Below are 24,580 nucleotides of genomic sequence, written 5' to 3'. Positions count from 1 at the left end.
AAATTCGTTGCAAAACCTAGTGTCATTGTGTGAACTAGCTTATAGTCAAAGTACAGTACTTGAAGATGTCAACTACTTGCTCAGGCTCACTGTTTAACTTTATTATACCTCTACCAGTCCCTCTGTCTCCTCGTCACCATCATCGCTTTACTCTTGTCTTCACTTATCTTCATCCCCCAGTCGTCACTTACTTCATACTGTAACTCATGCTCGCCCCATATCATTAGCAAATAACCAAGCTCTAGTATTTCCTGACTCCATCTTCCTTTTGACTTCCTTCTGTACTTGGTGCATTACAGTGACAAACTAGAAAGGGGACAACACACTTCCCTGTCTCAGTTCTGCCTTCACTTCAAACCAATCGGGCCATAATTTAGCACACTGACTTACTTACTCTATTTCCATGTAAGGGCTGAGGTTTGAATCTTGGTGAAAGTTTCTCAGAGTTCTTAGTTAACGATGTTTCAGAGGTTATGTCTTTTATTGATATGGTACAGGTAAGATGACTAATGTTAAGAACCTCATTGTTGCTGTAATCAAGAAATGTATTGGAGTTGACCTATTGCCAGAAGAATGCTGCTTGGAACAGGAGCCAGAACAAAATTGTGTAATCTTGCTCATGAAAGCCTTGTATAAGAAATATTTCACTGAGGTTACCTTGTAACTCAAAAACATTACAGTGACTCCTTACACAAAACCAAAGTCAGAAATCACGAATGCCAAAGGCACCAAGTCTGATGCGACAGTCGGCTTTATTGATATACGTAAAGCCTTTGACAACAATGAACATCTGAGGATAACTTTGGAAAACTCCCCCAGTCCCTTCGAGAATTAAGTGCCCTTATCTTATCATTATAATAAAGAAATGAGACCCAAATTGAGGTTAATCATTCAACAAATTCTATTAATTATTGAGAGGTGTAATGCTAGATTCACGCCTTTTGCTTGCCCTATATAATTTAACCACAGACCACATTCTCAACAAGCTTTCTGAAGAAAATGTAGCAACCAAATATGGGTTTTAACTAGCAGCTGGTCTGAAACTTTTAATAATCCTTGCACTTGTTGATGTCACAGTCATATTATGGGAAAGGGCAAGGATTCTGCATTAAAATTGACAAGAATGGCCTTACAAGGATTTAATGAGATTGGACTTGAAATCCATTCATTAAAATCTAAGCTCACTGGACAAAAAATTAGTCACCCCAGAAGAAATCATTACGAGCATCATTTAATACCATGTAACTCCACCTCTGGACTTCATAACCACCTGGATTTGCTTAGGAAGCGAGTCCACAAGGTTGTGCAGGTACATCGCATCCAGGTTAAGCCACTCGCCAAGGATTTGATCGCCCAATTCCACGAATTTGCAGAGACGCTGAAGTCAGCGTTTTACCTGCTGTTCCAACATGTACCACAGATTTTCAATGGGGCTCAAGTCGTCAGGTGATTTTACAGGCCAATCGAGATGTAATAGGGAGGGAGTGTTCCTTATGCATGTATTTCTGTAGTACAGGTCTCCATGTAATGATAACTTGAATTTTTGGAGCACCTAAATTCCATTAACAGAGAGACCAAGTTCATAATAGAAGTAGAAAATGAAGGTAAACTACCTTTCCTTGATGTGTGAGTATATAGGAAGAATGATGGTACACTAGGCCATGCAATGTACAAGAAACTTACACATTCTGAAAGATACCTTCACAAGTCCTCATACCACCACCCCTGCCAAAAGCAGCTCTCCTTCGAACGTTATTTACAAGGGTGAATTAAGTTGCAGGTGCTGATAACCGCTAGAGTGCATTAAGAGAACTGACAACATCCATGAAGAACAACGGCTATACGTCAGGGGACATAACACGAGCTGTGAAGGTCAAGGAGCCTAAGTATCTTCAATACGGATAGCAATGATTTTTATCACTTGCAACAGACAAAGGTCATCGCGCCTGTAAAAGACTTCTATGCTCGACTTGTGAGGGAAGACATAAAGATAGAGCCGTGCCCAAATAACATCAACAGGGAAGATGGCTTCAAGTTATCAAGTACACAGAGACCTGTGCATAACACCACCATGGCACAGCACGACGCACTCGAGAAATTGTCGACGCAGGGTGGTGAATCAGTAATTTCCCTCCCAACCACCACAGCACAGCGCGACGATCCCCAAGTCCAATTAGTGTGGGGCCTGTGGATAGCATGGTTTTTACTTCCATGTTCCTTCGAAGAATTTCTTTGTTTACTGTCGGAGGCAGACCTTCACATGCCCTGATGAAGGCCAACGTAATTTGGCGGAAAGTTCGGCTTTGTTAAATACATATAAGTGGCTTTAATCCCATTAGCGCTGGGCTGAGTGGCTCAGACGGTTGAGGCGCTGACCTTCTGACCCCAACTTGGCAGGTTCGATCCTGGCTCAGCCCGGTGGTATTTGAAGGTGCTCAAATACGTCAGCCTCATGTTGGTAGATTTACGGGCATGTAAAAACTCCTGCGGGACTAAATTCCAGCACCTCGGCGTTTCCATAAACCGTAAAAGTAGTTAGTGGGACGTAAAGCCAAAATTATTATTCAGTTAGCATACTTATTTCTTCATTCTAATACAATGAGCCATGAAAACCTACGTTCATTAATTAAGCTTAGTATGTTCTTTTGTTTATATATCCTTTTTTTAATTTTACATTTTCTCCCTATGGGTACTATATAATAGATACAGTTTACATGTTGCTGGATATGTACCAAGTGACAACACCAATATACATCAATTGTATATTCATTCTGGCATTTAAAATAATTATTTACATTAATTCATGGAGACAGTTGTACAAAATACATAAACAAATATCAGACACTTCTTTGTTTTTGAGACGCCATTTTACTGGAAAACCAGGAAAATCCGTAATAAGTGTACACATGAAAAAAACTTGTGTTACGCAACATGTGCATTATGCAACTCCCACCAATTGGAGAGGAAACATTTCAAGATACCGAGAGGATTTCAGTCATCAGTAGAGTTGAAGGAACAGCTCCTGCCATCTGTGAACATATCTGTGTACCTCTTTGGCTAGTGAAAAAATGAAAATGAAAACCTACAACCTGTTTTCTAGTCATTGACCAGGTCAGGGATGTAATGAATGAAACTTATATAGGCTGTTACAATGGGGTTGCCACTCCCAAGGTGATTTATTAATGAGTGATAAATGCTATGAAATGATAATGGAGAGTGTTGCTGGAATGAAAGATGACAGGGAAAACCGGAGTACCTGGAGAAAAACCTGTCCCGCCTCCGCTTTGTGTTTGGCTAGTAAAGCCGAAAAATTTGAACAGAACATATGTTTTCGCCCTGAGAGAAAGAAAAGTAGAGTATATATATGTTTCTGCCTGCGAAGAGTTCAGAAACCCTCTTCAGCGATTATCTTTAAAATTCAATAACTTGTTTTATTACACACTTTTAGCTGGTACCAAGTACACTCTGTCTTTCAGGCAACCTCTACTGTAAATTGAAGAAGTGTTACTATGCAATATATACAGTATGTTGAGACTGATCTTGCACTTTTAACATGTTGGCTGACGTGTACGTACATTACTGTATATGATCCGGTTTTGCTTGTCTTTACTGGTCAGCACAGTTGTTGGGTTTTGTTCTTTTGTAATGGCACTCAGTAAATCGATGAAAAAGGAATGTAAATTGTGCCGCGAAAGGGGGGAAGAGAACAGACTCCATTTATTATCGTCTCCAGTTTTTTGAAAATCATGCGCTCTGTTTAGAGCCTTGCTTTAGCATTTATTAGTGATGGGGAGCCTGAGACGAGGTCTCGAGATTTCTCTGGATTTCTTGAGACTAGCACAGGCATTAATTCTCGCGAGAAATTTTGAGAGATCTCGAAAGCGTTGTCCCCGCTTTGTGCCCCGTGCAGGATCGTAGGTAGGCGGAGCTGAATGTTGTTTGTGCCGAGTATGCGAATAGCAAACCACGCCCCTTCTCCATTCAGCAAGTAGGTGTCGACACGCGATTAGGGCGTTCATTTCTTTCATTTCTACTGAGGTCTATTTTGACGCAGTATAACATAATTGTAAAGGTTACGCATTCTCTCATTACATGCAGCTCAAGTAGGCCTACGCGAATGAATAGGCTAAGTACAGAAACTGACGGCTACTGTAGGTACACCTACCTGCCTGGATACTAGAGGCGTGCATATTTGAATTCGAGACGAGGCAAGATGCGCCTTGCAGCATATGCAACCACAATTACACACAAGTGTAATCTAAAATGCTTGAGTATGCTCCAATTCTTTCGACAGGTAGGTGTACATTGTTATCAGACCCCACATTCAATATCATACGACCACTGCTTGTGTTTACCGATATTTTGGTGACGAAAGAGATAATTCATTACAATGTTATATAGTATTCGTGTCATAATTAGGTATTTCGGTATATGGCGGTGCAATGTGTAATTGTGTCCAGTTATATGCGAAACACAACTTAAGTCGTGGATGTCGGTTATTTTGAAGAGATGTCACATAGCACAGTCCGCTGTGTTGTTTGTTCAAAAGAAGTAAAATACGTCGGCAGAAATACTTCCACGATGATCCAGCACTTAAAAACACATACACACCTTCGGGCCGGTCTGCATCACAAGAAGCTACCCAGTCAACAACAACTGCGAGGTATCCAGGTGTGTGTACATCCTGTATACAGTTTTTAACAAATTACCAGGGGCGGTGCGTGGTATTGTTGCAGTGTTGCACAACTCCCAATAAGTTTGCACTTCATTTGTCGTCTTTTCTTCTAATATTTTAGTTTAATAAACCTAACATGTATTCGAAAACATTAAAATCAACCCTCTTTGATCGTTCGCTTACTAAGGCTTCGTAACGGACCAATAAACGCTGCTGGCTTCGAATCAAACTCAGGGGGTTTGCTTTCCTACGCCAACTCCCTAGCGGACAGCGCGACGCAGTGTACCTCCGCAGGGACGAGCGTAGCCTGCATAGCATCAGGTAGCATGCTCGCCGGTATCAGTCTTAGGGAGTTGCACGAGACTAGCAAGTCCCCTACCAAGAAACAGTTCCAAATGTCCCCGATAGATTGCGCCACTCTGCGGAGATTAATTCATTCCTACTTTCTCTCCTCTCGCAAAGATAATTTTATTTCCATGTTTTAAACTTACAATTTTAGCTTAACGTTGAATTGACGTAGATAGGTCTTACGCTGACGATGGGATAGGAATGGGCCAGGAGTTGGAAGGAAGCGACCATGTCTTTAATTTGGGTACAATCACAGCATTTGCCTGGTGTGAAAATGGCAAACCGCGGAAAACCATCTTCAGGGCTTCCGACAATGGTGTTCGAACCCACTATCTCCCGAATGCAAGCCTCACAGCTACGCGACCCTGACTGCGCTTCTAACTTGTTGGGTAATTTCTTTTCAACGCCATATCAGACCACCCACAATATTACCAACATCTTGCTTCAATGAAAATCAGGACAGAAAATTTTCAATTTAAGTGAGGCAAAAGTAACTTTTCCAAGCTGATTGGCTCAGACGGTTAAGGCGCCTTCTGACCCTAACGTGGAAGGTTCGATCTTGGCTCACTCAGGTGGTATTTGAAGGTGCTCAAATACGTCAGCTTTGTATTAGTAGATTTACTGGCATGAAAAAGAACTTCTGCGGGACTCAATTCCGGCACCTCGGCGTCTCTGAAAACCGTAAGAAAGTCGTTAGTGGGATGAACAGTCAATAACATTATTATTATTATTATTATTATTATTATTATTATTAAGAGTAACTGTAGTTACAGTTTATAATTAACCTCTTATTTCCGGTGTTGTAATTGCCAGGTATATTTCAGTTTTAGTAGGAATGTAGTTTGTTACTTAACGATAATAGTTTCTTGTTATTTCTGTAAGGTATTAAAATGTGACACTGAAAATTTTGGTGCAACACCCAGCTTCAGATACCACCAGCCGGCACTGCAAATTACACGGATTGTTCAGCTAAGAAGTCCACCTGAAATCGGTCATGAAAGTTTAAGATACTGACATTCTGTTTTCACTTTTGTTAATGGTATTAAGGAGCTCATAGTTAAACATGCAGTGCTTTTCTAGGCTTTTGACAAAATGTATTGGCACACACATTTCCATATGCAAACTGGTGGTATACTATCAAGCTTACACTCGTAGTTACTGGGACGTCACAAAGCATGCAGCATAGGAGAATTGGTCTCGAGATCTGCGACGTCAGTCTCGAGCAAGAGCGTTGCCCATCGCTAGCATTTTATCACTAGTGCTACATGATGTGAATGAATGACTACAACAATATTCACTACTGCGTAAAAAAAAAAAAGAAGTTACCTAAGGATATTCTTGGAATGAATGATTATTACGTAAGTAACATCATTTGTTACAGTGCAATGTAAATAGGCTGTATTAATAACATCCACATTGATGACGCACGTGTGCGTCTACCGGGATCTACGATATTATATCATTCATCAGTGCCGATGACTGACGTGCGTCATCGATGATTTTCATCTGTATGAGTAAAATGTTCACTTGTAATTTTAAAACTACCATCTACTACCTTCTAACTAATAGAAAGAAAAAAAAAATCAGCTCCTGAGGAATTTACAGATTTAATTCAGGTGGCAGTGAACGTGTTAACAGAGTGGCCGTTAAGTCTTCGTACTGAGGTGCATTTGCTGTCATTAAGGAAGTGATTTGTAAGGAAGTACAATGCCCCACGCAAAGGATGTATAGAGCCTGGGAAAAGGTATGCAGCATCAAGACCTAAAAAAATCATTCAGGTCCCTATTATCATCTGAATTCTTTTGGACAAACATTTTCAGAACATTCTGTATATACCATGTATTATTTATTGTCTTAATTTGGTACATGTCATCTTTAGTTTTTGGTCAGCAGTTCATAATTTCTCATAATTCTCAAGAGTTAGGAATGGGTTTGCAGATAAAAGACTAAGATCATTATCAATAAGACCCATTTTTTTTTCTTTCTTTGAAAATAACATACAACATATCATATATATACAATGAAAAAAAAAATCAATATACAGTACATACAATTAAGCACAAATGATTACAAGAAATGCAAGGGCTGGAAATGAGTCTCAATATAGTATTACCAAAAAGTAAAGCGAGATCTATTGTGATGTTGTAGTAATAATAATAATAATAATAATAATAAGAGAAGAAGAAGCATTTGATCACCCTTAAATTGCTTATGTATTTAAGAGATGCCATGAGCAAAAAAAAGTTTCTTCTGAAAGTAATTATCCATCTGTTATCAAATCTGCTTACGTCATTTTGTCTCTTCCACCAAAAATCTCTCTAAAATCTTGTTCGATGCCAGGACACAACCCTGCAACTTTGGATACAGCAGGTAAGCTAACCAACAGAGCCAGTTCTTTCTAACATACTGAACCGGAAGAAAATGTAGAGAGATGAAAAGGCTACAAAAGAATCTGCAAAAGCAGAGTGTTTGACTGATGAGGATACTGAATCAGATCACTGTACAGTGAAACAGTCTCGTGTCTTAATCTGACGTAACATTTTTCGCAATACTTTGCCCTACAATAGATAAATACCCTGTCTGTTCTGTACCGGCTTTGAATAATAAAATAATTATCCCTTTAAATGGAAAGTGATATATTTTCCACCATTCAATACTTACAGAAAGTATTAATACCTAATATATTAATACACGTTTCAGTCTATGCGACCTTCAGCTAATGAATTTAATGTTTGTTTAATGAACTGTTCTTCTTCTGGTCGATTTTGGCCACTATGGAACACTGAGTAACAACTGCGGTATCCTGGATCATCTTTTCCCTTCCCTGGCTTTTATCTTCTGCCAATATAGCTTAATTCATTGGCTTATCTGTTTCCTTCTTTCTTCTGAAAAAAATAACTTTTGAAGATTTCTTTTCTCCTTCTTCTCGGAAGCCTCTGAAGTCAAACTAATTGTCGAAAGTGGTTCCTGTTTTGGATGTCTTCATGACTAATTTCCATTCTCTCCATATCAGCATGTATCTCGAAAGGAACATATATAAAGATTCTGAGAATGTTTTTTATCACGACTGAAATTAAATATTGTTTGAATTACCAAATGCAAATGGAAAGAAACCACTTTCCCTTTGCAAAAATCACATGATCATAAATATGTCTCCCGGTCATGGCCACATCCATCAACGGCTGTTAATTCCAGATGACATAGCCTGCACGGTTGTTAGGTAACATTGTCTGTCTGACAACCGATTCATTCTTTACATCACAGCCTGCACAGTTGTTAGGGTTACACTACCGTCACACATTTTGTGATGCCAACTTCTGTAACGCACATTTTCAGATGACCACCAGCCATATTTATGTTGTTGTTGCTATTTGCTTTACGTCGCACCGACACTGATAGGTCTTGTGCTGACGATGGGATAGGGAAGGGCTAGGAATGGGAAGGAAGCGGCCGTGGCCTTAATTAAGGTACAGCCCCAGTATTTGCCTGGTGTGAAAATGGGAAACCACGGAAAACCATTTTCAAAGGCTGCCGACAGTGGGATTCGAACCCACTATCTCCCGGATGTGAGCTCACAGCTGCGCACCCCTAACTGCACGGCCAACTCGCCCGGTCATATTTATGTGAAAACAGGGCAGGACTAAATAACTTGTCTTCTGCGGAAGGCTAATGGGCCTGACGAATTAACTCTTTCTGTGAAAATATATTCCCTGTTACGAATGTTCATTTCTCAGTGGAAACTTTGCAGTTAAGAGGTTTACTAAAGTTCACTTCGACCATACTACATAATAAAGCGAGTTGCCTAACCTTAAGGAAATGCTCAAATATGTCCAGAAGTGTCCTTTAAAAAAAAAAAAAAAAAGGCGCACGAGCAAGTGGCAGCCCCTGAAACCGAAAACTGGATATCTTTACAACCATACAAAAATACCAGTGGGCAGACCCAGAGGAAAATGGACAGATATGGTGAAGAAAGATGTAGAGGAGAGAGGACAAGACTGGGAGAAGATTATAAGAGAACATTGGTTCATGGGCAAAGATGGAGGGGGCTCATACACCACACCCGAGCTACTGGAGATGGTCGACGATGATAATGATGATGACTGCTCAAAGAAACGAGGAAGACTATCTTGAAAATACTGGTAAGCTACCAATAGTGAAAGATGAATGTCTACCATAGCACTGTAAATACAAAGCTTGCTGCCACCTCCAACTTCTCTAATGGAAATTCAAATTACAGCCATCACAAATTCCACTTCTCTTGGGTCTACACACAACCAATATTTCTTATTCATTATAAAGAACACTTCCCTTCTAGTTTTTATCCTACTTACAATTATCAAAACCAATTCACTAAAATGACCATTTCCAGTTTGCATTTTCCTTTAAAAAATTACTCTATAATAAAAATACTTATAACAAATATTTAAGCACATTCTTTCACAGGACATAAACAATGAAAGATTAACCAACAATAACAACAATAATGAACATATCGGGCTATATAGATTCAAAAGTACAAACTATGCCACCGGCAAGGGGATATGAATGTTCTTTCACCATCAGTCTTGGGATACAACGCAAGAGCATTACTCCGCTATCTTCTCACTTGTGTAACGATTATCACTGTTAAAATGATCCCGATGATAACTGCAATGGCAATTAAGAAGCACAGCTTTCTGCGGTACTTGGCCTGCAAATAGCAAAAACATGACAACTGTCCAGTTAAATATCATAGAGGATAAGGAGACAATAATATTTCCATTAGCACAGGTTTGCAAACCTATACAAGTCAGATAAGAACACACAAAGAATACACAAAGGATGAACTCCATTCCTGTTCCATACTGACTTTAAACATCTAAGATAAAATTCTAAAATAATTTAATTGCATAAAGTTCAATACATGTTTGCCATAACAGACCATTTATTTTTATAAGAATTTTATCTTAGACACAGAGGATATATGAAACAACAGGTCAGCGAGGGTAGAAAGAGCAAGACAAAGGTAAAAACATGGTCAAGTTCATCGTTGTTTTTTATTGATTTCTGTATCCGAGTATTTATTCTGCGTCTCTACCAACATACGTTCTTAAGTAAACATTTCTTCTCCTTCATAAGACTGAAGGGTAAAAATAAATATTATAGAAGAAAAAATTAGACATAAAAATACTATTAATGGATCATTTCTGAAAAGTCTCATTTGAATCGAACAGAACCAGGATTGCTGCCACTCCTGCATATCCAAGGTGGCTCATATACGGTAACACCAGGGCCAAAAATAGTAACTTTTTTTTTCTTCTTCAGTGAGACTGATGGAAAAGGGTGTCAACAGGTTGGAAAATGTAAATCATGGGAATAATATTTTAACAGAACTGCCATCTTTTCTGACAAATGCATTTTCCATTTTTTTCTTTTTCCACAGCACCACTAGGCATCATCTCCCATATAAACTTGCACCACTAGGGATCACCCGCCAACAAAAAGCAAATATCACACACGCTACCACTGACTGCCACTTAACACTATGCACTGGGACTATTTAAAATGGCACCACTCAGCAATATAATCATAGTTCCATCAATTATAGTGAAGTAATTATTAAATGTTATAAATATATTCTACTGTAGAAAAACCATGAAATCCGTCAACAGTCACACCAGACGTGACTGAGCACATGTGCTTATGAAATGTTGTTCACAGGCATTACTACCAGTTATGAGCGAAAGATAAAGACATCTACTGGTGGAAAAAGAAACCAACAACATTCTAGGCAATGACTGAATCGATAACATGACTAGCTGAATCCGAAAACTCGTGGCAGCAGCATTACTACCAGCAGCATACAGGCGTGCTAATTGTGGCAGTTATATTACTGCTGCAAGGGTATATGGTGTTAAATTGCACAGTAGAAATCCCACATGCTCAGTTGACCAAAGTGTGGCCACGTGTGACATCGGGATGGCGATAACGGACCTACAGCCAAAAAAAATACCATCTGCAAACAGAAACCTGGAGCAATCAATTTGAAAATCAGTGTTCCCATCCAAGAAAAAAAAACCAAATGCATATTATGAGGAATAACGTGTCCATATAATAATGGAGGGAAAACAATATATTGTAAGAACAGGCCTAGGTATGGCACGACATAAATGACAGGAAAATGTATATCATAGCAAGGTAGAAACAGAAGTTCTAATATATACTCAAACCTTTTATCATCAAAATATAATTACTGCATGAAAATATTTTACAAATTTTTTTTTTTTTTTAATGCTTGGACACACAAAATTGTCTGAAAGGTACTTGGGAACAGTTTAATTCTTGATTTGTTTTACTAGTTTTCTCCATAATTTATACAAATACTACAAGTGAACTTTAAATGATTTAACCTTTTAAGTACAGTAAAACCCGGCTTAACTGAACTAAAAGGAGCAGACCCATTTCGGATAAAACATTTTTCAGATAAACTATGGGAACTACCATATTTACTCGCGTAATTTCCCCCTCCCCTTTTTTAAATACATTTTTCAACCTCAAAAATGGGAAGGGAAAATTATGCGAATCTAAATTTAAAATGGAAATAAAAAATTAACAATAATTACCTTACTTAAGTTACAAAATGTATTTAGGCCAAAAATAGTACAAAAATAATTGAAAATATGTATAACACAATTAATTTTAATAAAAAAATCGAAGGCAATAATTATATGGAAACCATCATCTTTTAATGTCACGCGAGAATTCGCTGAAGATAGGAGCCAGGTACGTGAAATAATCAGAATAATGTATTGGGGTAAAATCTGTAAAATTGCCAGCACTAATAGGTTCGTAAGAAACAACTTCCTTTTCAATTTTTGGATGCTTCCCAGTTTTTAGTCCCTGAAATGATAAAGTTGTTTTCTTTGTACACTGTGTAATTCTTCTTTCTGCTTCCGCCAGTAACGTACGTGTGATGGTGCAACAGAAAATTCACGAGTTGCAGCACCATTGACGTTATTTTCGGAAAATTCTATAAGAAACAATTCAAATTGTACATCGTAACTACTGTTTTTCTTTCCTATCACGTCGCTAACGAACACTTCGCACAACTATTCACACGTAAGAACACTACCGAAAGCGATTACTGTACGTGTGCGAGTCACAGCTGATAACAGGAGCTAGCAGTGACGGGTGTGTTCTGGCCCTGGGCGCTGGAATGTTGAGTAATCAGTCACTTCCCCCTCTCCTAGCATGGAAAACATGAACTGGAATTTCCAAAATAGTTTCCGATTTTCGTACATCGACAGGAATCACGAAGACAAGATAAGTCCGCGGTTCGCAACTAGAGGAAACCGTAGATAAAACAGGGGAGTGGGGGGAGGGAATATGTGATTATTTTTCTTTTCCAAATTTTCATTCTAAAAATCAGCGAGGGAAAGTTTCGCGAGGTGAAAAATTATGCGAGTAAATACAGTATTTTTAGAGCGAAAGGGACAAATATCCTACTTCAACGGTTCTGAGATTCCAGGGTAACTCTGCTGACTACTGCCATCTTGGAACATCTTGTGTCTGAATATTATACATACCTGATATTCGGCAGCCTTCTGTAATTCGTCACGTCCCTGCTCCACGTTCCCATGAGTATTCTCAAGATTACTTTCAATTGTATCTGAAAGACAAGGGAAACATATTTCATTCTTTAACCAACACACACAATTCAGACTTCATGTCACAGGAGTTATCAGAGCAACTTACAAAATTGTTCAAATTTCTGTTTTACACATATATGGGAACAGAAAATAAAAAATAAGAAGTGCATCTTGTCAGCAATTTGATGATATAGGAAAATAGTTCAAGGACACCTCTTATGACTAAAGGCTGCTAATGGAACCTATTTTTGCACTAACCAACTAACTCCATTTAAGAATCCTATCTCGTACCATCTTCAAAACACTTATAATAGACTAAGCAAGTTGCTATATGGTTTGGGTCATGTAGCTGTCAGCTTGCATTCAGGAGATAGTGGGTTTGAGCACAACTGTCAGCAGCCCTGAGGACGGTTTTCCATGGTTTCCCATTTTTACACCATGCGAATGTTGGGGCCGTACCTTAGTTAAGGTCAGGTCGATTTCTTCCCAGTCCTAAACCCATCATCACCATGAGACCTGTATGTATCGACGGTACGTGCTCATGTATGGCATAGAGATGAACAGCTAGATATAATGAAACATTGTATATAGGAATTCTGTAGAATAATAGATGCACTCCGAGAAGGAGAAAGATGGAGAAGGTGATTCAATAATGAATCATACTCTATCTATAAAGATCCACCCATCAAGAACACTGAGACAGACTGGACATACCAGAGGGATGAGTGACAGCGATACCAAAAAGGATATAAAGTGGAAATACTGTTGAACAAAGAGGACAAGTTCAAGCTAGAACCAGATGGTTAGATGGAGGAGAGCTAGATCTACAAAAAATGGGATACAGGAATTGGAAAGTACTGGCACAGGATTGGTATAATTAGTGCAAAGTAGTAGATGAGGCCAAGGTTCAACGATGACTGTAGATTCAAAGAAGAAAATGAAAATTGAAAAAGGAAAATATGCAGCTTGTAAAGTGATTTAAAGATATAGGAAAACAGTAAGAAGGAAGCATGAAACAAAGCTGGATGCAAGGAAGACAATAGTTACACTATACAGAATGAGTTTCTCTGCAAAAGAATGTGAAGTAATTGTTAAAATATTGATTGGTACACAAGGAGTGAAATGTGAAGAGGAGAAAAACTGGAGAGTGTCTAAAGTTTCAAATATTTGCAAAAGGGACAAGTTCAGGCTAGAACCAGATGGCTAGATAAAGGTAGGCTAGATCTTAAAAAAAATGGGATACAGGAATTGGAAAGTACTGGCACACGATTGGTATAATTGGTGCAAAGTAGTAGATCAGGCCAGTAGTAGAAAAGTAGCAGAAACAGGAGAGAAATACATGCAGTAAAAAGACAAAGGATTTCCCTCATGGTGATAGTGGTGGTGGTTTTAACAAGAAGTACAATTAGGCAACCATCCAAGAACCCCATTTTGTAGCAAGTACCACAGACACGCACAGGAATTTTGTGCAAGAGCTACTATGTAGCCATATTAAAAAAATATTCCTGTCGAATAGCACCAAGGGGTCTGTTCAAGGCTTAACGTCTCCACCCGACGGATGAATCACCATCAACAGCGTCATATGCCCTCACTCCATACGAGCACTTCAGAGAGGTTTGGAATTTAATCTACGCTTTTAGCACACAGTCTAGAGATTAGAAATTGTATACCATACCCTGCCGGCTAACATTCTGACGGTGAAATTTTTTTTCGACCAACGGGATTCAAATAGGATAACCACGGTGTCAGACCGTTTTGACTTCAATGCCTTAACGATCATGGCCACCGGGTAGGCTATGGAAATAAATAAAAAAAATAATAATAACAATATGGTTTTACACCCCACTAACATTTTTTACAGTTTTGGAGAAGCCAAGTGCTGGAATTTTGTCCTGCAGGAGTTCTTTTATATGGTAGTAAATCTCCTGGCACAAGACTAGTTACCACTGTACTGAGCCGGGATTGAAACCTCGAACTTGGGCTCAGAAAGCCAGCGCTCTGCCGTCTGACCAGGTGTGGAAAGGGAGTGACCAAGCGAGTTGGCTATGTGATTTGAGGTGTGTAGCTGTGAGCTTGCATTCAAACCCACTCCCCAAAGATGGTTCTCTATGGCTTCTCATTTTTGCACCAAGCAAATGCTGGGGCTGTATCTTAATCAAGGCTATGGTCGATTCTTTCCCACTACTTTCCAGTTCCATCGTCACTGTAAGACCTATCGGTGTCAGTACAACGTAAAAGCAAACTGAAAAAAGGAAGTGTACCATCGGCTCTTTTGTTCCTTATTTTGATGGACGAAATCGATAAAAAGGCGAAAAAGAACACAGAACCAGGCTCTTTGCAGATGAAGTAGAGTGAACAGCAGGTGCAAAGGGAGACTGATGTTTGGAGTCTAGTAAATGAAGAATGGGGAATGGAAATAAGTTGCGAGAAGAGTAAATCTGGGGTAATAACAAGAGGGAACATGGATGGAAGAGATGTTATAAAAGTCCAAGGAGAGCAACTATAGGTAGTCGACTGTTTTAAATACTTAGAAAGTATGGTGTCGCAAGACGGAATTAAAACTAGAAAGTTTTCCAACAAAATACAATTAACAGAAGAGTGTTATTGGAGAGCAAGAGATCTGTTATGGAATGACCAGGTACCAAGACAATGTAAAGCAGCTCTATATACCGTATTTACGCGAATAATCCCCGCATATTTTTTTTTTAATTTGAGGCACGAAATTGGGGTGCGGGTTTTATTTGTGCCAAGGTTGCCAACATGCTCCTGGCTCACCTAGTTTTCGATGCCGAGTGTACAGTTATGCTTTGTGCAACCGTAGATGGAAGAAAATTGTCCCCATATGTCATATTCAAATGAAAAACAACTCAGACTTTTAATTCTAAACTGACTTCACATTTTTTTTAAATAGCATATTTTACAGAGTAATTAAAATTCAAAATTTCTCCGTGTCACGAAAGAACGCGTCTTCCGGAACGTGCAGGGGTAGCTTTCCGCACTTCGGTGTGTCTATAGTGTGTTTCATAGTTGAAAATAGAGTGAAATCGTAATTCTTTTGTATTCAGCATTTTAAGGAACGCCACAATATCACGTAGCAGGCAGTACGCGGAAAAGCAGAATCCGCGAAAACTGGCGAGAGTTGGCATTTCTGAATTACAAGATGGCTGTCAATTCAAAATCACGTAATTGGAAGACCGATTTCTGTATTACAAAGACTTCGAATTAACGAGGTTTTACTGTATCACAAAACTAACATCAGATTTCGCTGGTGTGTCTATTTCAAGTGTTTACATTGCACGAAAAGAATTATCCACTACCGGTCGTGTTACTGTCCAGTAAAAAGAGACCACGTGTGAGAAGTGTTTTCGACGTGGAGTGTGACGAACTTGTAATTGAGGAGAGGATTCTAGTGGTGCAAGAGACAACGAATCTTCCCATCTACAAGGATTCGAGCCTATTGCAAGTTCAGATTAATGAAATACCTGTCACGTTAGTAGGCCTACTTGCTCATTTTCATGGAAAATATATTTCAAAGCAGTAATAATGTATTTTTATCATCTAAGGCAAAGCAGCTATATCCGTAAATTTACATATTCATATTTGCGTAAAAAACCACATGGACCTCGCGGAGTGATACGAAGTGTTCGTTTATGCCTACATTACTCTTCCGATGGAAGGAATTTTAGTTCATTTCATTTTATTTCAAAATGAGCCTTCCTAAAATGAGGGTGCGGGCATTATTCGATGGCGGGGACTATTCAGGTAAATACGGTATATATGAACTTTTATTTCGAAGTATTTTATTGTCAATACGGACCAACAATGAAGTTTTAACCTGTAATAAGCTGTATGTTCCAAGAAGCAACTATGTAGGAAGAAGCCTCTTAGGTATGCCTCCTCCCAGGAACAGAAGAAGAGATACGCCCTGACGTCTCGGATCTCAAAGAACGGAAGTTGGAGGAGGAACTAATGTTCAACAGAAATGATGGAGGAAATGGACTTGCATCAGCGACCCTGCATGTCAGCGGGACAAATAATGTTGGAGGAGAAGAAGATTACTCAACTCGTCACCTAGCCAAAAAAAAAAAAAAAAAAAAAAGTCTATGAGGAACATAAAAATAAGAATTCTCATAGCCTGCCAACGAGAATTCACAGTCCCTTCACCCATCTGTTAAGAAATAAGCAAAAAATCTCAAAAAAAAAAGAAAAATATTAGCATATTACAATTTTATTTATTTATTTAATTAATTATTAGATACAGCCTATGGAGGGCCATTTTACAACAACAACAACAACAACAACAACAATAATACGTTTACATAAGTATAAAAGATAAAGGAATAAACAACAATATTAAGTATCAACAATAAATTAACAATTATTAACAATAACAATGTAACAACAATGGCAATGATAACTGGCAAGTGTTAGTTACCGAAATTAGGAAGAAGAAAGGTCGAGGTTGGATGGACGGAAGAAAATGGAAACCTGGTCAGGACTTCAAAGGAATCTTTTAATTTTATTTTTTTTATTTTTTGAGAGATGCAAAAGGTGTGAATATGTCAATATCGGGTAGTGAGTTACCAAGAGTATGGAGATGGTGGAAGATAGAGCGTTGTTGTAAGGTCGGGCGCGGATGGGACACATGATGAGTGTGCCAGTTGGGTGTTGGGCAGGGAGGAATGTGTATAGGGAAGTATGCTGGAAGAGTATTACATTTGGTGTAGCCATTGATAGTTCAACATGTCAGATTTAGTTTTGTTTTTAAAAACAGGATTGTAAGTCTTATCAATGAAAGTGAAAAGGTTAAAAATACTATTTAGTTGAGATATATTAGTGTAGCAGATGAAGACCAAATAGGGGAACAAAATCAATAATGGGGAGAACATACGAGATAAAGTATAATTTTAAGGCGTTAATATCATTAATTTCAGTAAACCTATAAAGAATGCCTAGGGTATGCATAGCACGGGATTTTATAGACTGAATATAAGCAGAGAAGGTTAGTTTACAGTCTACTGTAACACCTAGGTCTCTTACCTGAGAAGCCGATTGCAATGTATTTCCCTGGATGGTATAGGCAGTGTTCATTCCTTGCTTTAGCAATAAAAAGGAGATTGTATTGCACTTCTTAACAATGTGAGAAAGATTCCATTTCTTAAACCAGTCACCACAAGAATTGAGTACAGTCTGTAATTCATCACAATCATCAGGCGTAAACATTTCTCTTAGGATTTTTAGGTCATCAGCGTATACGAGGAGGGAACACCGACTATTTTGGGTGCAGAGAATTATGTCATCGATATAGAGAACAAAGAGTAGGGGTCCCAGAATACTGCCCTGAGATACACCTGATAACACTGATAACCATGATGAGGCAGATTCAGGGAGTACCACTCTGTTTTCTGTCGGAGAGAAAATTTGTTATCAATGACAAGACAGGGTCATGGATCTGGTAGCGAGCTAATGAAGAAGAAGTGCGTGATCCACTGAGTTGAATGCTTTGGCCAGATTTATATAGATTACAGCTAAATGAGATTTATTTTCTCTTGCTGAAATGATGTGGTGATTGAGAACTGTGAGGTTAGTGAGGCATGATTTTCCCGTAGTGAATCCATGTTGTTCTTCAGATAGGTAAGGCTGTGTGAAAATGAGGAGTCTGCGGTGGATTATTCTTTCAAGGACAGAGGATAGTATTGGGATGATAGATATTGGGCGGTATGATGAAATATCATGTTTGTTGCCAGATTTTAAAATAGGTGAGATATCAGCTTGTTTCCAGCTGTCAGGGAATGTACCAGTAGCCATACACAGGTTTAAAATTGTAGATAACGGTGCACAGAGAGATGCAGAAGTATTTTTGAGGAATATAGGGCTAATATCATTGGGCGCGGTGGAGCGGTTTGTTGGGAGACTATTGAGAATATTTTGAACTTCGTTAGGGTTCGTTGATATTTGTGACAGTGTGCAACTGCAAACACTATTGATTTGTGGCAGTTCTGTGATACATGTGGAAGGGGTAAAGGTAGAGTGAAAGTACTCATTGAATTTTTGAGACCTTAATTTAGTTGGGACATCATCACTATGTAATTTAAGATTCAGTGGTATCCAGTGTGACTTTCTACGTGACGAAATGAGGGTCCTAAATTTTTTGGGTTGTTTTTAAGGTTTCCAGTTACAGAAGTGATGTGCCGGTTGTAGTCATTCTTAAGATGCAATTTCGGAATTTTCCTGAGGTGTTTAAAAGTATTATAAGTGTGCAAATTGGGGATGGACTTCCAGAGTGATCACACATGGGTTTTGTTCTTTAGTAGCAGTTTAGTTTGGCACTCAGCCAGGGGTGATATTTGTGTGTTCTGGGTTTGGAGAAAGGTACATGCTGTTTAATAGTGGTAAATATTAAATCCTCAAACAGGGAAACCGCACTGTTGATGACACGCTCAGCTGATAACCAGCATCAAGGGAGGGACGACAAGTCCTGATTGACAACTAGCCAGTCTACTTTACTTCATAGAGGAAATGCTTGCCTCGCAGCGGGTGGGAAGTCTTTATGTCGATAAGCAGGTAGATGAGGGTAGCTTCGATTGAGTCATGGTCAGCGCTAAGAATGTTTCTGCCAACAGACACACTAACACTATAGGCTCCGTGCGTATAGCACTGTGCTGCTGCGGGTGGATACTACGAGAACTACTTAGAGTCATCTTCATCAACAGCTCGCCATAAGAAGCTGGAATGTGTGTGACGTTTACATGCATTTATTCAATTATTTTACAGTGCTGTCTTCAGATGATAATTTTTTAATGTCACAACGTTCTGACAGAATGATGTGCTTGTTCTTGGCTGATACTGTAGTACAGAGCTGTCATTCACGACCTCACGAAATGGATTTGAAAAGACGGTGGATCTTAGCAGTAAATCGCAGGAAGTGATTCTGGATTTGTACATTTACAGTATTTAATACACAGTTACTCTTAACATAATGCAAAGGTTAACAATTACAAACAAATTATTGAAGAAGTTGGATGACAACACCAAAATCTACAAGACCATGCAGAAGACGGTGATTGCCACGACTGGAATTGTATGGAAATGTATGGGTTCAAATTCTACGTAAAACTGGAGTTTACATTAAGGTTTATTCTGCTTTGATTTCCTAAAATCTGTACAATTGCTTGAATATCATTACCACGAAAGGGTGCATAATAATAATAATAATAATAATAATAATAATAATAATAATAATAATAATAATAATAATAATAATAATAATAGCATACCGTACTATAGACCACAATGTGAAATTTTAGAGTATTCTGTTACAACCTCACGACATGGATTTAAAGAAGGCAATGGACAAATATACTGTAATTTAATTATAGATATTGTCCTCCATTACACAATATCAATAGCTCACAGAAATAGCGCATTTTACATACGTTAAGTTCTGTTCTCGCCCCGAGGTGGTGCAACTCTTTTCAAGCAATCAAGCAACCCCTAATGAACATGAGCTGCATGTACCGTCATGTCAACCTTAAATTTCTGTCTGTATCGGGAATCAAGCCCGGGCCCCCGACGAAGGAAACTAGTAGTGCTAACCGTCATATTATAGAGGTGGTCGCGATCATATTATAAATACAGACACAATAATTTATTGGCAACGTTAATATATTCTGATATTTTAGACTGGTCCAACATCAAACCTGTGCCTTTTTATCGGAAAAAGTTCCTCTGTAAGCTCTTCTCCTTGTACCTTATTTCTCTTTCCGCGCTTTTTAGATGCGACGTCCAGACAATTCACAGGGTTGATTGGTACACGAGGTGACATGTTCTGAGTAAACTGTATAAATAACAGCAGAAATATGCTTACATTTCATGGAAATATTTTTATTATTTTACCAAGGCCTCCCTCGCAACATTAACCTACGCTAACATGATATAGTATTAGAGATAGGCCAAACATTTTTCTGAAGACAGCATTGTTGAATGTGTACATGAAAATTAATCTCGTTATCACCACAAATAATACATAAATTACTATGTTGCCTCTATCGTGAAATGGTAGTCTCTCTAGTGAACCAACGTTTTTCTCTTAACATATTTGCAGTTATTTGCTCTGTTGCTATTTCCTGCGAACAGTTTTTCTTGTAAATTTAATACATGACCGCTTTCTTGAAGTTTGGAATAATATGGCCGACTGTTGTTGCATAAAACACTCTGAAATCGCACTGTTATTATTTAGTCGGCCATAGCAACACGCTGTGAAACGACAGAGATATGTGCGCGGTGATCGCATTAACTTACAATATTCGCCACTCGCAGCGCAGCGGTGCATTTTTCCCAGCAGCGCACGGAACCTATAGTCCCGTTTCTATGAGTTTCGACTTGACAGTTAAGTCAGACACTGGTGCCAAATTGTTACGAGTACAAACAGCTGATTTACGACGCACAACACGAACGGAAATGTATATACTCGAATATAAGTCCAGAATCAATTCTTCTTTGTAGCAACATGCATGACTGACATAACATTAACCATACCACATAACGTATTTAGGATGAGACTATAAGATAAAATAGATTAATGTTCGACAGGTAAATGCGAGAGAATGAAATGAAATTTTTACTCACAATCTAGAAGAGCTTGCGTTGCTGATAGATTGAATTTCTCCTAAGGAAGGAAAAAATCCTATAAAGGGAATACATCACTCATTTCTGAGTATCGTTTCTGATACTTTCCCTCTCCTAAGCTTCACTTATCTCGGATTGTGTCTCATAAATATTGCTCCAGTTTTCCGCACTTATATGGCCTACGGCTTCCCAAAGAAGTCTTCCAGCTTCCGAAAGCTACATATTCCTTCACTTGGGCCCAAATCATTTCTATGGCGTTAAAATGGCAATGGTATGGTGGAAGGCGAACAACTTCATGCCCATGCCTTCTGGCTATTTCATCCACTACGTAAACTGGGTACTAGGGCTTGTTTTGTTTCACAAGATGCACGAGATCCCCCCTTCCTCATGTCAACACAAACCGAAATATTGTGCTCCTTCAACCACTCAATCAACTCATTATTTCTAGCCCCCATTGTTGGTGCTTTGTCAAGAATGACCGAGTGAACTGACAAAGACCGTGAAAAGAACTGAGCACAATAAAACACACAGCTGATAGCATGTGGTTTCATTAAACAACAGATCGACAACACTTAACAGGAAGTGGAGTCTAAAGTGCTCTATCGGACCGATCGGCTGCCTACGATTGGCTATTTATTAATTTACTTAGCCTCCACCAAAAGGCAGCACTCAAATGTCAAGTCAAAACTCATAAGAACTGAACTATAGTTACTGTAGAGAAGAGGAGGTTCAATGTTGCCAGATTTCTGGTGAGCTTTAAGCAGAACTGATGTAGATGAAGACAGTATCTGAAATTTGATAAAATAAATGAGTCCGCAGGGTTGGTTACTGTTCCAGTGGTTGTTGATTGCCAGGATATGTGTGAATTGAAATCACCGATTAGCATAATACCGTTGAATTTATTCAGACCCAAAACCAATGAATTAAAGCAATCTTCTAACGCTGTGATATCACCGGAGGGTGGACAGTAGAAGCAGCCAACTAACAAGTTTTTACTGTACTTCTGGAGATCGTAATTTCAACCTAGGTTATCACGCATTCGGTTTGTAGGTCGGGTCTGTGACGGGCTTTAAGTTCATTACTAACTGCAATCATTACACCGTCAGTTCATCGTCCGAGACAAAATCAGGTAACCAAGTTTCAGTGAAACATAAGAGATCAAACTCGCTAACTTCAGGTTTACTGAGTACACAGTCAGTTAATTTGTTTTTCAGACTCTGGGTATTCTGATAATAAATATTAAGCGGTCCTGGATTTAAATGAACGCAGCCATAAAGAAGAAGTAAGAAAATGAACACAGCACGTGAGGAAGCATGGCAACCTTTTATTTCTGACTCCACTCATTTCCATACAGCTCCCTAATATTCCTAATAATGTTCTACGGTGCTTTTGTAATAAAGTAGCAGCTCAATGGTTAAACTTGCAAAATGATTTTGAAAGAACATACCAATAACTTGTCCCTGATCATGGACCATTGTCCCCAGCATTCTCATGGTAGCATTGATATCCAGGATATCATTTTCTATCATTTTGATCCTCTCTTCTTGCTCCTGCAGCTGTTCCTGCTCAAACTGTAAGTCCCTCAGAACAGACTTCTGAGTGGCAAGGGCTTGTTGTTCCTCCACCAACTTCACCTCGTCATCCTCGTTGTAACCACTCGTCATTGAGGAGGTCCGACGCGCCAGCACATGAGCCTTCATTTTATCCACCACTTGCTGCAGACATTCACAAATAGTCTCAATTTAAGGGAAAAAAAAAAGAGGAGTTCTGACAATTTTCTAAGTTTTTTACATTAAACCTTCTTGGACATAATGTGAATTTTACATACAAATGTACATTAAACTGTCACAAAACTTGTTTAACCTTTTAAGCACTGTGCACACATATACACGCTCCACAGCTATAGACTGTCACCGCATATACACATTTTTGGCATTTCGTTCTTAGCAGTGCTTTTGCGTAAACGCAATGGACATGGACGTTAAATACATTGGTCTGCCAACTGTTGTGAACCCTCAGAACTAGTCGGAATATCTCTGAATTACTTTTTCCTGTCTCAAGATGCAACTAAAGGAACACTGTTTGTTTACTTCAGTGTCATAATGGCTGATCATATGTGGGCTGGTTATAGTAGTAGTAGTTCACATTTCATAAGAAAGAGGGCAAGTGATATATCATCTTAGATGACATGAATGAAGAATTTGCTAGTATAAAGAGTACTAAGATCACGAGTTTGTCAGTGAAAGAAGTAGTACAGAAGAGCGAGTATTTATGTTAGTGTTGTGAAACAATTTGTACAGTAGAAGCTGAAGTTGGGACAGGGGAACAAAAATGTGCTCCCAAGTTTCCACTAATATACGTGCATTAGATAATTTATGCAGTTGTATAAATGGTGTAGTTCCAAAGGTAACAATCTGGATTAGGAAGTGAAGAAATGACTTACTCAGTCTACATGGAGAACATTAGGGTATTTAACGTTAAGAATTTCATTCTTCAGGTTCCGTATTGAATCAAGATTCACAATAAACAAAGAAAATAATAAGATCCACCTTTTCAATACTATATATTACGTGAAAATTTCTACATTTCTGTTAAATCATCGTGTTTATGAACTTTTGGTACCGGTTTCGACAAAACTGTATGTCATCATTAGCCTAGGACACATTATACAAAGACAATAAAATACAATGATCACGACTCTTATAGTAATATCATAATAGTAATTAAGAAAATTATGACTAAGTGTTTGTTTACTTCTTTTAGCATGTCAAACATGGCTATAACTCCTCTTTAAAAATGAACCTGACTGTTCAACAGATAAAAATACGACAGATCAAAAGCTGATAATTATATTTTACTACAAATATATAGTACAAAAACTGAATTTTCTTTTAACATGTCATTCTTTTTAATTATAATTACTAAGGTGTACACCTTATAAAAAATGACCACTATTGTATTAATGACTATCAGCTTATATATGTAAATATTATTTTAGTTTTAACATGTATATTTTCTAAATTACTATTATGATATTACTATTAGAGTCATGATCAATGTATTTGATTGTCTTTGTATAATTTGTCCTAAGCTGATGATGACATATAGTTTTGTCAAAACCGGTACCCAAAGTTCATAAACGTAGAAATTTTCAAGTAATATATAGTATTGAAAAGGTGGATCTTATTATTTTCTTTGCTTATTGTGAACATGAGGGTAGCTTAAAATAGCACATAAAAGGTTAAAAAAGTTATATTCATAAACTGAGCATCATGTGAGCTTAAACATTATATAGGCTATA

The 24,580-nt window shown here is 38.3% G+C and overlaps 1 protein-coding gene across 1 annotated transcript in view; it reads right to left on the bottom strand.

Annotated features, from left to right (window-relative positions):
• Positions 1-6,975: 6,975 nt before the first annotated feature.
• Positions 6,976-24,580, bottom strand: part of Syx13 (syntaxin 13) — a 28,518-nt gene continuing 10,913 nt past the window's right edge. The window contains exons 3-5 of the mRNA XM_067156817.2: positions 22,727-22,994; positions 12,589-12,671; positions 6,976-9,713 (exon numbers count right to left, since the gene is read on the bottom strand). Of these exons, the coding sequence (XP_067012918.2) occupies positions 9,618-9,713; positions 12,589-12,671; positions 22,727-22,994 (447 nt within the window). The 3' untranslated portion in view covers positions 6,976-9,617. The remainder of the gene's footprint in view (positions 9,714-12,588; positions 12,672-22,726; positions 22,995-24,580) is intronic.

Source organism: Anabrus simplex, chromosome 12, assembly GCF_040414725.1.
Source record: "Anabrus simplex isolate iqAnaSimp1 chromosome 12, ASM4041472v1, whole genome shotgun sequence".
Taxonomy (NCBI): domain Eukaryota; kingdom Metazoa; phylum Arthropoda; class Insecta; order Orthoptera; family Tettigoniidae; genus Anabrus; species Anabrus simplex.
Note: the sequence above shows the minus strand (reverse complement) of the source record. Positions and strands in the feature narration are given on the sequence as shown.